The following is a 14,820-nucleotide window of genomic DNA, read 5'->3' as shown; positions in this document are numbered from 1 at the left end:
AAGGACACCACAAGAAAATAAAATTACAGGCCAATATCCCTGATGAATACAGATGCAAAAATCCTCCACGAAATATTAGCAACCTGGTTATTCATCCCACACTTGAATAGGGAAAGCTATAGGAAACATAGTAGTGTTATTTGAGGGAGTATTCTGAAAAAAAAAAAAAAGGTAAATTTTCCATGGAGTGAGCACAGTGATGTGGGGCATTCTGATTGCTAATCATGGTATCTACCTGGAGGCCCGTAAAAGGAGGGCATCCCAAAGTGTGTTCTGCTTTACTAGATTGGATAGAAGCTCCTCTGAAAAAGCTTCTCTTAAATCTATTTTTTCATTTAAATTCTGTATTTGGATCACTGCCTCTACTTTCCTCTGGGTATCATGTTATCCTTAGAAATACGCTGCCTCTTCGAAATTACTCAGACTACTTGGGGTAGTCTTGTATATTAACCTTTCTATTTCTCTTAATCTTTTTCAAGTAGCCTGTGATTCTCTGGCTGATACTGTGTTCAACACTGTCTGGACCCTGGGCTGCCGGCCCTTTATGAACAGTCAGCGGGCAGCCTGCATCTGTGCAGAAGAGGAGAAAGAAGACTTATGAGGAAGAGGTGATTCCTCTCCCGTTTTGAGTGACACCACAGCCGTCAGTCTGGGAGATAGTAGTACGGCAGATGTGTCTCATTCTTTTTTCCAAAAGTTTGGATACCGCAAAGCAGGAGAAAGGAAACACTATTCTACAGCTGAAAAGTGAGTCATCGTTTGAGGAGAATTGGAAAAAAGACATGGAGTGATTTGAAGACTACGCTTCACTTTAACACTGGTCTCCCCAGCCAAGACATATTTGCCCGGAAATTCAGTTCTTAGTTTAAAGACTAAAACACCAGGATTCCTGGAATTAATAATTATATTCATAAGTGAAATTTTGGAGAGTCCAACCATTTGGGAGGCAATGACTTTCCTCTGGTCCATGTTTCAGTTGCCAGTAGGCATCTCACATTTAATAAAGTGTACTTTTTAGAAAATTTGAAAAGAGATGAATGAATTCCATTATCACCAATATGCTTCCATTTCACTTAGAGAAGAGAACAGAACCCAACCTGGTAAGTTCCATCAATGATAACAGTTATTCCCACTGGTGCTGAAGAGATAAGAACAAGGCAAGGTCAGAGGCTTACCTGATTAAAACCAACGGAGGTAGAGGTCAGATGGTGTTAGGCCTCTAAGGTTCCATTTTTTTTTCCTTCTTTGAACTATTCCTGTTGAAATTCCCAATTACTAAGTGGTATTAGTGTCCTGTTAACATCTGAGAAGCCCTCGGTAAAAACTGCCACTGAAGACAGCTAGGAAAATCCCTGAAAACTGAGGGGAGTGAGAGACTGAGGGCCATTCCCTAAACTATGGTTCTCAGCCCTGATTGCAGATTAGAGTCACCTGAGGAGCATTAAAAAAACCAAAGAATCTCTGTGGGGTGTGGTACCTAGTATTTGTATTTTAAAAACACTCCCCAGTGATCCTGATGTACCTGTGAGGCCTGAGGGCCACTAAAGTCAGGGATTGACAAATGAAGGCCCATGGGCCAGATCAGGCCCAACACCTGTTTTGGTAAAGTTTTACTGGAAAGCAGCCAGGCTCACATTTGTTTACGGCTGTTCCTGTGCTAGGACAACAGAGTTGAGTAGTTGTGACAGGGCCTGTATGGCCCAGGAAGCCTAAACTAGTTACCCTTTGGCCCTTTACAGAAAAAGTTTGCCAACCTTTGATCTACATCATTTTCTCCTTTCCCTTCCTTTTGTTAATTAATTTCACTGGTTCCAATACGATGTGTTTGTTGCAGTTGTTTCTAAAAAAAAAAAAAGAAGAAAAACTGTTTTCTGATCTTATGTAAAGCCATAAAATGAATTGGCATATTAAGAAAGCAGATTTAACTGCAGATAACATTAATCTCTGTGGTTTAGGATATTTATCTCAATAAAATTTATTAAGCACCTACAAAATAGAGTATGGTATAGTTTTATACCTTTTTCTATTGTCTTATCAGTCTGAGGGCATGGAATGCCAAATAACAGGGCATATGGTACCACATTTTAATTCTGTCTGCAGTTCAGTCATTGAACCACTTAAATGCAAGTTAGTGAATGTATTAACATTTATTAATTGAAAATAGTTTACTTAAGACAGCATAAAAACCTCAGAGGAAAATATTGTGCAGGAGAAAATCCAAATAGTATTTTTTTAGTACACACTTACAGTGATAAACTTCCAAATCCTCTATAACTACTCTGTCTTTGAATGGAAATTTCAGGGTATAATTATTGTTTACATATTTAAGGAGTCAGCGGGTATTTAAGTCATAATTTCAAGCAACTATTTAATTTTTTTAAGTTCCTAATTTGAAATACTATACCCAACTTCTGATTTTAGTCATGCTACTGCATCCAACACTAGGTGTTTTATTGCAGGAAAGAAATGGGGGGCATGGGGTGAGCTGCTTTCTTGGTGCACAGCGCAGCTTTCCACATTAGGAAGATGAAGCCCCACCTGAGACAGGTTGGTCAGCAGTGAGGTGATCTTTCCCGACACAGTGGGCTAGAGTCAGAGTGAGTCAGTTCTGGGAGTTTGTCTAAACCCACAGTATAAGGTTTAAAGCAGCGCTGTGTTCTAGGGTGTCGGCTGATGTTCTCAGAGGGCGAGGGGAGAATTCCATAGAGATAGGCAGCCAGAAGTAGGACTCGGGTGCTGGGTCACCCTAGTCCTCCCAGTCAATGCTGATGGGGCCGCCTGTCAGCACCTGGCTCTGTGGACCACTGTCATTCTCTCCTCCTACTGCCTCACGACGCATTCGCTGGTGGCAGCCCTGGGCACAGCGGGAACGCTCGTCCAGCATCCCGCAGACAAGGACCCGGCAGTGCAGGAACACTTCCTAGAAAGATCATAATGATAATGAACAAAAACAGTGAAAAGAGCTGCCACTTGGGGGCTGCTTACTAGGAGCCAGACACAATACCAAACGTTTCATATGTATTATCTCATTTCATCTAAACAACCACCCTTTGAGATAGATATCGTCATCCCCATTTTACAGATGAGGAAACTGAGACTTAGGAGGTTAACGAACTTGCCCATATTCACACATTTAGTAACGTGGCAAACACAGTGAGTCATGTGGGTGATTTAAAACCCTACATCCATAACTTCTGCCTTTGTGCGGGGACACAAGAGACCTCTGTGAAGACAACATCTAATAACGTTAACATCTTGGTTCTTCACATCAAGGTCTGGGCATAACATGGGCTCCCACGCACTTCTGTGTAAAATAACAAGTTCTTTCTCCAAGCTTCTTCCTATAAGTAACTTCCCCATGCATGCTGCCTAGCTGAGGAGGAAGATCAGGGTTAGTCATCATGGTTAACAATTGTTCTAGAATAGTGACGTAGCGGGACAGGACATAAATACACTTAAATGCAGTATGGAAAAGACTGTTGGTCTCTTAAACTTCCTTTTGTTTATGTGTTTCGACAACTCTACTAAAACAAAAAACAAAAACCTTCTACCTTACAGAGTATACATAGCCTCTTATAACCTCTATCCATGTATATACATTAAAAAAAAACTATCACATTCAATTTGCATGTAAATTTTTATGACAATAGTTTTTTCATATCTCCTTTTTCTGTATTTCATTCTGCATTAACTGCTTAATATTGCATTAATTGATACACTGTTTGGTTTAAACAACACCTCTCTCATAACAGTGCTCTATAAACACATTCAACAAGTCATGTTTTACTTTTTGTTTTTGAGAAGCTGTCAGAATTGAAATTTTTAGACGATGATAATTTTATGGTTATTACACATTGTCAGACCACTTTCCAGAAAGTATACCAATTTATACTGCCACTGTATACATCGCCCTCTAGCCTTGCAAGTTGGGATTTATAATTTTTATAAATTTAATATGTATAAAATAGTCTTATAATAATTATTTTAATTGGCACATAAGTACTATTTTCACTGAACATTTCACTATTTGTCTTTTCTGCAAATATTCTGTCCATATACTTTGCCACGTGACCACTACACAGGCTTTTTCAACCACATCTGCTCACAAGGATTTTATATTATAATCACATAGTACTTTCTTTGAACAAGCCCAGTTATTTTACTGGGGGGAGGGGCAGATAATTGTGACATTCATGGAGGTGTTAAGCTTCTAGATGGCCAGTTTTATAGTATTTTTCATAGAGGTGATGCAGATCCTAACTGTGGGCTTGTAGAATGTGAACAAACTGGGACACCATGAAGGAAGGCTGGAGAGGAGAGATACCTTTACAAGGTAAAGGTGTTCAGCTCACCTTGTGGTCTTTGCCCACAAACTTGAAGACAGGGACCTGGAAGTGTTTTGCGAGGTGATCCCGTGATGTGTACTGCTTTACTGAGTCATCTGAAACACAGCTGGAAGTAGGGCAGGATAGCACGTAAGACTTGATTGTTTAAACAGAGGTGGAAAAACAATCCAGTCCAACGTGTTTGTTCCAAGGAGAGGCAAACTGGGTGGAGGAGGCTGGGCTGCACTCAAGATTTTTGAGAATGAAAGAAAAATGAAATCCCCTCCCTGTGAAGGCATCTTCAGACACAGGCCTGCTCATTAACGCTGTCGGTCCCGTCTCTCATTCTCTGTACCCACAAACTGGGCACAAGGACCTCCTGTTAAGTCAGTGTATTGAAGTATTAGCAACAGCAGCAACATTTGTTTCAGAGATATCTTTTGAAATCAAGGTATCTTTTTAAGGCTGTATTTTCATTTGTAATATATTGCAGGAATTCTGCATTTACGTACTTTATTATTGATTTGAGAAGGCTTTTCTTTAACTAGATTTCACTGTATTTATAGACACTCGCCCCTGAAGGGGATCCAAAGGTGAGCAAACCCCAATTTGTACAACAAAGAGCTGCATAAAGATGTCAGTTTCTTAGAGAATAACTGGATCTACTGGGGAAAATCATTCACCTCCAAAATGTTTTAATTCCTCTTTTCCCAGATTTAATGCTAAATTTTAGTTTGATAGGGCTTTGGGGTTTTAATCTCAGGTCTACCGCTTAAAGTGAAACTCCTAGGCTCGCCTCAGGATTAGTTGAGGGTAAAGAAGGGTTAGTAATGCTCCACTTTGAGGCGAAGGTTTAGTACTGATGAACCGTTTCTCCTAAAGGCCAGGGCTCACACATGTATTGTCTTTTCCATTCTGAATTCAAAAGGAACTTTTTTCCTGACTGTTTTCCTTTTATGGATACTTAATAGTTCCCGTCTACCAGGCCAGTAAAAAAGTGGGATCAAATATAAAAGCCTATAAAAGTTGATACTTGGCTCCACATGCTTACAGACCACTTTCTAGTTCATTGTTAATTGCTGTTTCAGGGCAGTTGAAAAATCCAATAAAATTATTTAAAAATAAGACATCTTGACTTGTATTACCACTACTACCTTATTCCCCTAAACTGAAGAGGATCTAAACGTATAATGTGGTTTCTGTTATTTCCTGTATTTATGTACGCATTTTCATTTTCCTGAGGTTAAATGAATTTATACCATCTTCTGATTATGTTCTCTAATAAATACCTAATGCATATCTAATCTGTGTGACACTCTGCTGGGGGCTGCACAGGAGATAGAGATGACCAATATGGTCTGTGACGTCAGGGAGCTTAAAGCCCAGTACCTATGATAACAATAGTAATGTGACATTAAAATGGCACTTTTCATGTGAATGCCTCAGCATCTTCAATTTATCTTTACCTAAAAATACTATTTTTAAAAAATTGAAGTATAGTTGATTTACAGTGTTGTGTTAGTTTCTGGTTATACATATATATTCTTTTTCGTATTCTTTTCCATTATAGGTTATTACAAGATAGTGAATATAGTTCCCTGTGCTATACAGTAGGACCTTGCAGTTTATCTATTTTATATATAGTAGTTTGTATCTGTTAATCCCAAACTCCTAACTTTTCCCCCCATTTCCCCTTCGTTAACCATAAGTTCGTTTTCTATGTCTGTGAGTCTGTTTTTGTTTTGTAAATAAGTTCATTTCTATCATATTTCAGATTCCACATATAAGTGATATCATATGAGATGTGTCTTTCTCTGTCTGACTTACTTCACTTAGTATGATAATCTCTAGGTCCATCCATGTTGCTGTAAATGGCATTATTTCATTCTTTTCTATGGCTGAGTAGTAAAAATACTATTTTTTTTTAAAGGGAAGATGTGGCAGAAAGAGTTGTTGCAGGGCAACACGTTACAGAATAGAAGCCAAGACAAATTCTGGCTCTTGATTTGGTGTTTGCTGTGATTAGACAATGCTAGTTCATCAACTCCAAGTTCATGTGCTAAAAGAAAGTAACAATGGTATAGGAAAATCCAAAATAACTGATTACCCAAAAGTTGTCCAATATTTGATTTTGGAATTCAATGTTTCTTTTTTCTGGAGATAAACTTTCTAATTCTACTTTGCTTAGGTTTGCATTAAATTATTTTGCATTCTCAGAGCATATGCCAACTAAACTAGAGGGAGGTGAATCAGATATGTTAAATATCAGCCTGAATTAAATTTAAGCTGAGGACAGTGAATAATCAAACAATTTAGAAATATAAGTAAACTGCATTATGTTTATTTTGGGGCTCTGAACTAGCCCCAGATTAGTATTATGATAAATACTCATTCAATAGTTCATTAGACAAATATTTAATGACTTACTGTAGGCAAGGCATTGAGGAGGAAGAAGAAAGGAAGATATCTAGTTCAGGTCAGAAGGAATCAGGGAAGGCTTCATGGAGGAAAGAACTCCCAATGTGTCTCGAAGGACCAGTAAGAATCAGACAGGAAGAAAAAGGGAAGAAGATTTCAGGCAGTGGAAACAGCAGGTGCAGAGTCAGGAGGGTGTAAGGAACAACAGAATTTGGGAATTGCCCATGGTTCCCTTTGGCAGGAGCAGAAACTGGAGAAGGTAGAGGTCAGAGGGCGAGGAAGAGCAAGCCAAGCTGAGAGTTGGATTTTATCTTGAGGGATTATCTCAAATGCACCATTATTGTCCTAGCCAATATTGTACTATCTAATATTGCACCGGAAATGGGACTGTTTTCCTGTGAATAGTGGAAACAGGCCCACACAGCAGTGTTTTTGAGTTCCGTCTATGCTTTTTAACAATTTTAATATCTTCCATAGCATTTTGTTGTTGTTTTGTGCGTACTAACGGCTGGAAAATTAAACAGCACAGCTTCTTAGAACTGTCTAAAATAAAAATATATAGTCAGTCCTAACTGAGGGTCTGAATAACAAGCTTTATTGAGATTGCAGGTTACATGTTTTCCCAGTAAATGAGTTAAGACTATACGTTTATGTTTGCAAAAAGTAAATACGAGGGGCAGGAGAAAACTTGGGGTAAGTGAAATATACACTGTCTTGATTGTAGTGATAGCTTCACCAGGGTGTATACGTCAGAACTTATCAAACTGTACACTTTAAATATATACATTTATTGTATGCAAATAGCACTGCAATAAAGCTGTAAAAAAATTTGAAATGAACCCAAATCCATTCTCCCCCAAAAGTAAATCCATTCCCTAATCTACTTAGCACTAATTATGTGACTAAAAAAAAGACATAAAAATTGATGCTTCTACGTTTCATTTTAAAACTTTGTGGAGAACCCTTTAAGATGGTAAGAAGTCTAAAGGGCTTCAGCCCCCTATGAGACTTACTCTTAGCCATCCAAAGCAGCTCAGAATGATGCAGTTTCCAGATTCTGAAAACAAGCTAAGGAGGCTACAGGAATCTGAAACTAGAAGTACTCCCGCTGATAAACAGTTAAATTTACCAACCAAAGGAAATCAAGAGGCATCAAAATGTTTTCAGCAGGGATCTGACTATATATATAATATTTTTTCTTTTGGCTGGATACCCAGGGCTCTGTGGAGCTGAGACTTGAGAGCTGGGATTTAGGAGACTGTTAGAAAGCATTTTACCTGTCCGGGTGAAAGATAATGAGAGCTGGAATTAAGGCAATAAGAGTGGAGAACCAGGTTGGAGTATTGCTACTTTTAGAAAGGCTTCTCAGTTGATCCTAATGTGCATCAAGGGTTGAAAATCATTGTGCAGGAGAATGATAGCAGCAGGTGAAGCTTGCCTGTGGTGAGAGATCTGGGGAGTTAAAAGCAAAGGAGAAATTTCAGTCTATCAGGCCAATTAGCAAAGGGCATGAACTGGGGCACATCTATGGTGCTCTGACTAGACTATTTGCCTTTTCTTAAGCTGCAGGTCCTGATCTGCCTGAGATATGTCCCATCTGACATTGAGAATGAGGAAGAAACTGATGAGATACTACTATGAGTTTGGGATGTGAGTGTAATTTTCCTGGGAATGTAAGCAGTGGGCGTGGTAACTGCAGGCTTCCAGTGATACACGGAGACAAGCAAAGTTCTCAATCCAAGCATCCTCAGGGAATACGGAAATCGCCTTTGTATAAAACAAGCAAACAGAAACAAACTTCACCTGATCCTTCTTCTCCTAAAACTGACCAAGTATTTCTTCTCTCTCTTTCACTACCAAACTTCTTAAAAGAGGGGCCTGCATTTGCTGCTCCCACTTCCTAACCCTCTTGCATTTCTCAGCCCCCACTTGCCACCCATGCTCTACAATCTCTCTGGGCAGGTTAATCCCATAGTTTTGACTATAAACAGGGGCAATTCTCTGTCCTTTGTCTCTAGTCTTGACCTTGTTCCTGGGTCTGACACGCATTTCCAGCTGCCCACTGAACTTCTCTGCCTTAGTATCCTGCAGGTATTTACAATACAATATTATTATTTGGAATTATCATATTCGATATTTTCACAGCAAATCTGCTTTTCGACCTGTGTCCTTTCATCTTGGTTAAGGTCATCTAGTCAGTCATACGAGCTAGACCCCTTGGAGTCATTTTGGACTCCCCTCTCCTTCACCAGTTTTTACCACCAAAATGCGCACAAACGGTTTCTGAACTAATTAAGAGCTGGCGAGAGTGCTGCGGTGGTTTTAGGAAATGACTGAGTTTGCTCTCGCGCCCAGAGGTCGGATGTGAACTGGGGCTAATCCATCGTCCAAGCAGCCTACTTACCCATCCCGGATGAGGTAGTACTTCAGGATCTCATCGATCTTGGACGTAGGGGTGGCAAAGCAGCTCTCCACCAGGCTTTCTAAGCCATTCACGTGCACCAGGGGCTCAATGCCAAAGTAGAGGGAGTCTCGCAGCTTGAGGGTGGGCAGAGCTTCCCGGTAAGGCTCTTCGAACTCATGGTCCTTGAAGATCTCCAGAGTGAAAGGGAAGATCCCGTGACTGCGGCTCATGATTTCCAGCGGGGTGTTGCGAAGGTTGGGAACGTAGCCTTCGGAAATGGTGTACAGGCGCGGGAACTCACACGTCACAGGGATCAGCAGTTTGCTGGTCCGGATGATGATGTCGCCGCTGCTCCCTGGGGTCTGCTTGGGTAGACCTGTCACAAGGTTGCTAGCCACGATTTTGTCGTTCACCACCTGAGCCAGGCCAGGGCCAGGAGAGGAGAGTCTATGTTTATTTCCACAGAGCGCCTCAGCCCCCGCCCACCGTAACATTCTCCAAATTTCTTTTGACATCAAAGCACGTGAGAGATTTGGTTGCTGAAGCCTGAAGCTTTTGTTTTTTTTTTTTAATTGCTTCTCCTCCTTTTAGCAAGATATTTTGACTGTTAAAGAGTTTTACATACCACTTCATGGTCAACCCACACATCCCTTTGGAGTATTAGTCATAAAAACCTGAGCTATGCAGAATCAGCCAATTCAAAGCTCTGATATTTTAGAAAAGAACAGCTTCTGTCCATTATTCTTTTTCTGGAATCCTAGACCTGGTGATGGTGCTGCAGCATGACCTTGTGCTGAGCTCAACCCCACGCAGACTTCAGCTGTCGCATCTACCCAGATGATTTTTTAGTTCTTCATCTCCAGCCTTCTCTGCTCTCCTGTGCGCCAGAACCCCTGGCTCATCGTAGGGCATTTCCATTTGATTATCCACAGATACAACAAACACAATTTGCCTAAAGTGGGACCTTCTCCTCATATATCTCCCCCATGTCTCACCCCAAATCTCATTAGCTCTCTGATTTTCTCTAAGTTGGATTCAATAAATAAGTATTTGTTTATTTGGTTGCAAGGGCCTCTACACTGATCTCCTGGGTCCAGGTCCTCATTTTTCTATCCATCTTGCCCAGTTCTGATTTCATCATGACAGTGCCTGCTTAACCCCGTTCCTATGGGAAAAAGCCCAAATGTCTCACCACAGCACACAAAGCAGATGTCTGGAAGCATAGTCTCCCCCCATCTACTTTTCCAGTCTCCTTTTCCAATCAGGCTGTGTTGCCCATTCACTCAGCATAAGCCTCAAGAATTCCCGTCTCAGAGACTGGCTCACTTGTTTCCCATCTGAAATGCCCTTTCCTTTCGTCTCTGCCTGTATAAACCACACACATGCTTCCACCCCAATTCAAGTCCCACTTGTCTTGACTGTTCCAGTGTTTGTCCCTTTCTGGACTCCTATACCACCCGTCAACTGTATCACTGTCTCTTATTTATAATTTGTGTGTGTTTTTATCTCAATACTACTGTGTATGTTCCTAAAAGTCAGGAATCTTATTTCACATATCCCTCAGGCTCCCAGCACAGGGCTGTGCACAGATTCTTGTAGGAAAGTACAAACCTTTTACCTCTAACTGGTTCAATCCCTGAACTCATTTGCTACCTCATAAATGAACCATCATCTATATCAGTCACTATCTTCAAGTACAATAATTGGTCAGAGGAGACATAGCCAGCCTCCTGGTACTGGTGCTGATGCACTTAGAAAAATGTCTGCACATACTGGAGAGATGGTACTATTTGAGAACAGAAAGAGCAGAATTCTTTTTAAGCCGCTGTCCTCCCAGTGTTGGGACCACAGCACAGCAGATGCTGAATAACACATTTGTTAAATGAATGGTATATGATTTTTTGAACTCCATTCTTTTATGTGGAAATATTTCATCTATGACACAAGCCACACTGCACACCTCTGTCAACAACTTCCCAAATAACTGGATTTGGTCATTCCCCAAGGGTCCTTCAGGAAGAACCTACCTCGACCACTGTGCCACATGTCTTGAGGGAGAAGAGGATGTTGACGTGGGTGCCATTGGACACGCCTCGGCAGGAGGTGTTGGTTAGGAAGAGCTCCAGACCGCCGACCAGGTCCCTGGGGATGCTCACTTCAATGGTGTTCGACTTGCAGAACACGGGGACTGCAGGGGCAGAAACTGCTGTAAGAACCGGAAAAGTGGAACTGGGAGAAGGGAAGGAGGATTCTAGGAGAAATAACTTCTCCCTCCCACACCTTGAGCTTTTTGTTCTATCCTCAAGGAACTCTCTGAGGCTCAAAACAAATTGGTGAATAAAACCTGGACTCCTAACTCCCAAGGTTGTGGTCAAATAATGCTCCTCAAATACTATATTGTTTCCCAAATGAGAAAATACTGTATCAAAATTTCAATCCAACGAACATTTATTTCAAAGTGTGTCTAGCATAACTCCATGCACTGAAACACCTAAAGGATGAACTTTTAGCACAAACACAATTTATTGGCAATACAGAAAAAGCACTGCTTTGATATAGGCTTAAATTACATAACGCCACCGCTTTGACTTTACCATTAATTACTGCCCCATAAAACAGAGGTAAGAAAAACAGCGTTAGCGCACTTGGGGAAGAGTTCTAAATTGTCCTTGCATTGCTCAATAAACCATAAACTATAAAATTCACTTTAATTTAATATAAAAAGATTGCTCTTCCTTAGCGTTCACTTCTCTAGACTGTACAAATATTCTAAAAGGAGTACAAAGGGTACTGTCAGACAATATGTGAGGGCAGTATCAGTATATGAGGGCATATCACAGCAACGGCTTAGTATAAAGAAGTCACATATAGGTGCTCATTAAATACTTGCTGGATGAGTGAATTAATTTTCTGGACATAAATAACTAGATTTCCAGAAAATCGTTCTCAGAGGATTGTTGATGATCAGATTGTACATGTAGGGGGAAGGATCAGTTCCCAGGGCTTTCAACTTTTCATAAGCCAATTATCTGTTAGAAAAGAGAGGAACTCCATCTAAATTAAGTATTAGTTATACAACTAATAATAGAAATTAGAGAAAGAAATCAAAAGTAAAAAGCAAAGGAAACTGTATGATCTAGCAATCCTGTTTCTGGGTATAGGTCCAAAAGAATTGAAAGCAGGACCTCAAAGAGATATTTGCACACCCGTGTTCATAGCAGCATTATTGACAAGCAATCCAAATGTCCATCAACGGATGAATGGATAAACAAAGTGTGGTATACCCATGCAGTGGAACAGCTTTATAAAGGGAAGGAATCTTGTCATATGCTGCAACATGGATGAACCTTGTGGACAATTTGCTAAGTGAAATTAAGTCAACCACAAAAAGACAAATACTGTAGGAGTCCACTTATATGAGGTACCTAAAGTAGCTGACTTCATGGAAATTGAAAATAGAATGGTGGTTGCCAGGGGCTGGAGGGAGGAAGGAATGAGGAGTCCTTGTTTTAATGGGTATAGAGTTTCAGTTTCGCAAGATGAAAAAGTTCTGAAGATTCGTTGCACAAAAATGTGGATATATATAACACTACTGAACTATACACTTAAGATTGGTTTAGATGGTAAATTTTATGTTATATTTTTTTACCACAATTTTTGAATGGTTCCAGAGTGAACACACGCTGCTAAAAGAGGTGGTGTTCTAAAAGATGAGAATCTTGACACAGTTGGTTGAGGAAGGCAGGGAGATTAAGAGGGAGGAATTAAGAGCAGAGGTTGAGCGTGTACTACCTTGGCAAGTGTGGTTATCCTCAGACAGCACCAAGCCCCGGGGACATTCACACTGATAGCCCTTCTCAGACATAAGGCAAGAATGACTGCAGCCGCCATTGTTATTGTGGCATCCCTCAATGTCTGCAATAAAAACCAAAAGAAAAGGGAATGATATTGTAGCCCTCTTCCCCAAGAATTCTGGTTCTTGGACTGGTACTTTGCATCAGGCATTGTACTTGACTTATCACAGTATCACTGGGGCCCAACTCAGTCACTGAGACATGACATCCACAAAGAAGTTTATTAAATGTTAAAGCTACAAAGAGCAATCTTACAACACACATAGCTCTAACCATTTAAGCTGGTCATTTTGTAGAATGCCCTTCAATCCGGCTTTGTCTGTTTTTCTCATGGTTAGACTACAATTTTGGGGAGGAAGACCCGAAAGTCATTTCTTAATTTCTGTAACATTTAGTCCACCCACTTTGAAATTTTATAGAGCATTATTGATGTAAAAGGGACTGATAGAATATAAATTCACCTAGAGCAGCTAAATGGATCAGAGTTAGTCAGAGCTATTACCAATGGTTGGATCACCAGCCCCTCTCCTCAAATCTCTAGGAATAATAGCACTGGAGATATGTTTCTTGGGCTGACAGCACATTATAAAAATGAAACCTGGACAACACACTGAAAGATTCCACTCAACTGAGCTCTTTGTGACATTCCTCTTACGAGGTAGTTTTTTTAAAGTTTTCTTTTTAAAAGTTTTCCATTTTCAAAAAGCATACTCATCAAATGTGCAAAAAGGAAAAATATTCAGTTGAAAAATGAAGAAACTACCACATAATGTCATAGTTAGCGAGGAAAAATAATGACCTTTGTGGGCTCTGGATATGATCTTCTAGATCATGGGTCATCAAACTATGGCCTCCTTAAAAAAAAAAAAAAAAAAGACTATGGCCTGCTACATGTTGTTGTAAGTAAAGTTTTATTGGCACACAGTCATACCCATTTATTTCCCTATTGTCTATGGGTGCTTTCTTATTACAAGGGCAGAGTTGAGTAGTTTCAACAGATTCCATATGGTCCGCAAAGCCTTAAATATCTACTATTGTGTTTATGCGGAAAAAGTTTGCTGGCCCCTGTTTTAGAGGTAAGATAATAAAAGGGAATACGTTCAGGAATCCCCTGGTGGTCCAGTTGTTAGGACTCCACACTCTCACTGTCAAGGGCCTGGGTTCGATCCCTAGTTGGGGAAATAAGATCCTACATGCCACATGGCGTGGCCAAAAAAAAAAAAAGGGAATGCTTTCAAATCATGTAAGATGTTCACGGAAAGATATGAGCCAATTTCCAGTTATAGTTAAAAGTCTCACTTCATTAATAATAAAAATATTAGTCCTCAGTAAATTAACTTGAGATGAATCAATTTTTGTGAAACAGGGAGAGAGAATAAATTTGCAATGAATTAACCTTTGCAAAATTTAGGAGAGATTAGGCTATCACCTGTTTATAAATCTGTACAGTTAAAAAGTATAAGAGTATTCCTATGGGTTTTTGAAATAGCTGAAAATGATATATAATGGTATAGAAGAAAGCATAAAATATGCTATAAAATGTTAAAGTCAACATTAATAGGAAATTTTTTTCTTAAAAATGGTCTTCCTTAAGTCAGTTAATTTCCCTGGGCCTCAATTTCAATATATGTAAAATGAAAGGGTTGGATTAAATGTTCACTCAGGATATTTCCAGGTCTAAAATTGCAAAGCACAAAATAAATTGAAATTCTTATTTGGTTTGAAGGATTTTAAGTCTCTTCCAAGGACATACCAAAATGTTCAGAATGGCTATATCTGCAAGTGGGATTGTGGTTAGTTATCGTTCTTTTACTCCTTT

The 14,820-nt window shown here is 39.9% G+C and overlaps 2 protein-coding genes across 9 annotated transcripts in view; one reads left to right on the top strand and one right to left on the bottom strand.

Moving 5' to 3' along the window:
- Positions 1–11,240, top strand: part of PLA2G12B (phospholipase A2 group XIIB) — a 34,845-nt gene extending 23,605 nt beyond the window's left edge. For 2 of the 4 annotated variants that reach the window (XM_082406915.1, XM_082406913.1), the window contains exon 4: positions 480–1,895. In XM_082406915.1, the coding sequence (XP_082263041.1) occupies positions 480–601 (122 nt within the window). In that variant the 3' untranslated portion in view covers positions 602–1,895. Of the gene's footprint in view, positions 1–479; positions 1,896–11,153 lie in introns of those variants that run through there. The other 2 variants (XM_082406916.1, XM_082406914.1) reach the window with 2 other exon arrangements.
- Positions 1,844–14,820, bottom strand: part of OIT3 (oncoprotein induced transcript 3) — a 27,550-nt gene continuing 14,573 nt past the window's right edge. For 3 of the 5 annotated variants that reach the window (XM_082406865.1, XM_082406867.1, XM_082406866.1), the window contains 5 exons: positions 12,940–13,062; positions 11,175–11,335; positions 9,148–9,563; positions 4,353–4,452; positions 1,844–2,920 (listed from right to left, as the gene is read on the bottom strand). In XM_082406865.1, coding sequence (XP_082262991.1) covers positions 2,747–2,920; positions 4,353–4,452; positions 9,148–9,563; positions 11,175–11,335; positions 12,940–13,062 — 974 coding nt within the window. In that variant the 3' untranslated portion in view covers positions 1,844–2,746. The other 2 variants (XM_082406868.1, XM_082406869.1) reach the window with 2 other exon arrangements.

The sequence above is a fragment of the Balaenoptera borealis genome (genome assembly GCF_965194805.1).
Source record: "Balaenoptera borealis genome assembly, chromosome: 10".
Classification (NCBI taxonomy): Eukaryota; Metazoa; Chordata; class Mammalia; order Artiodactyla; family Balaenopteridae; genus Balaenoptera; species Balaenoptera borealis.
Note: the sequence above shows the minus strand (reverse complement) of the source record. Positions and strands in the feature narration are given on the sequence as shown.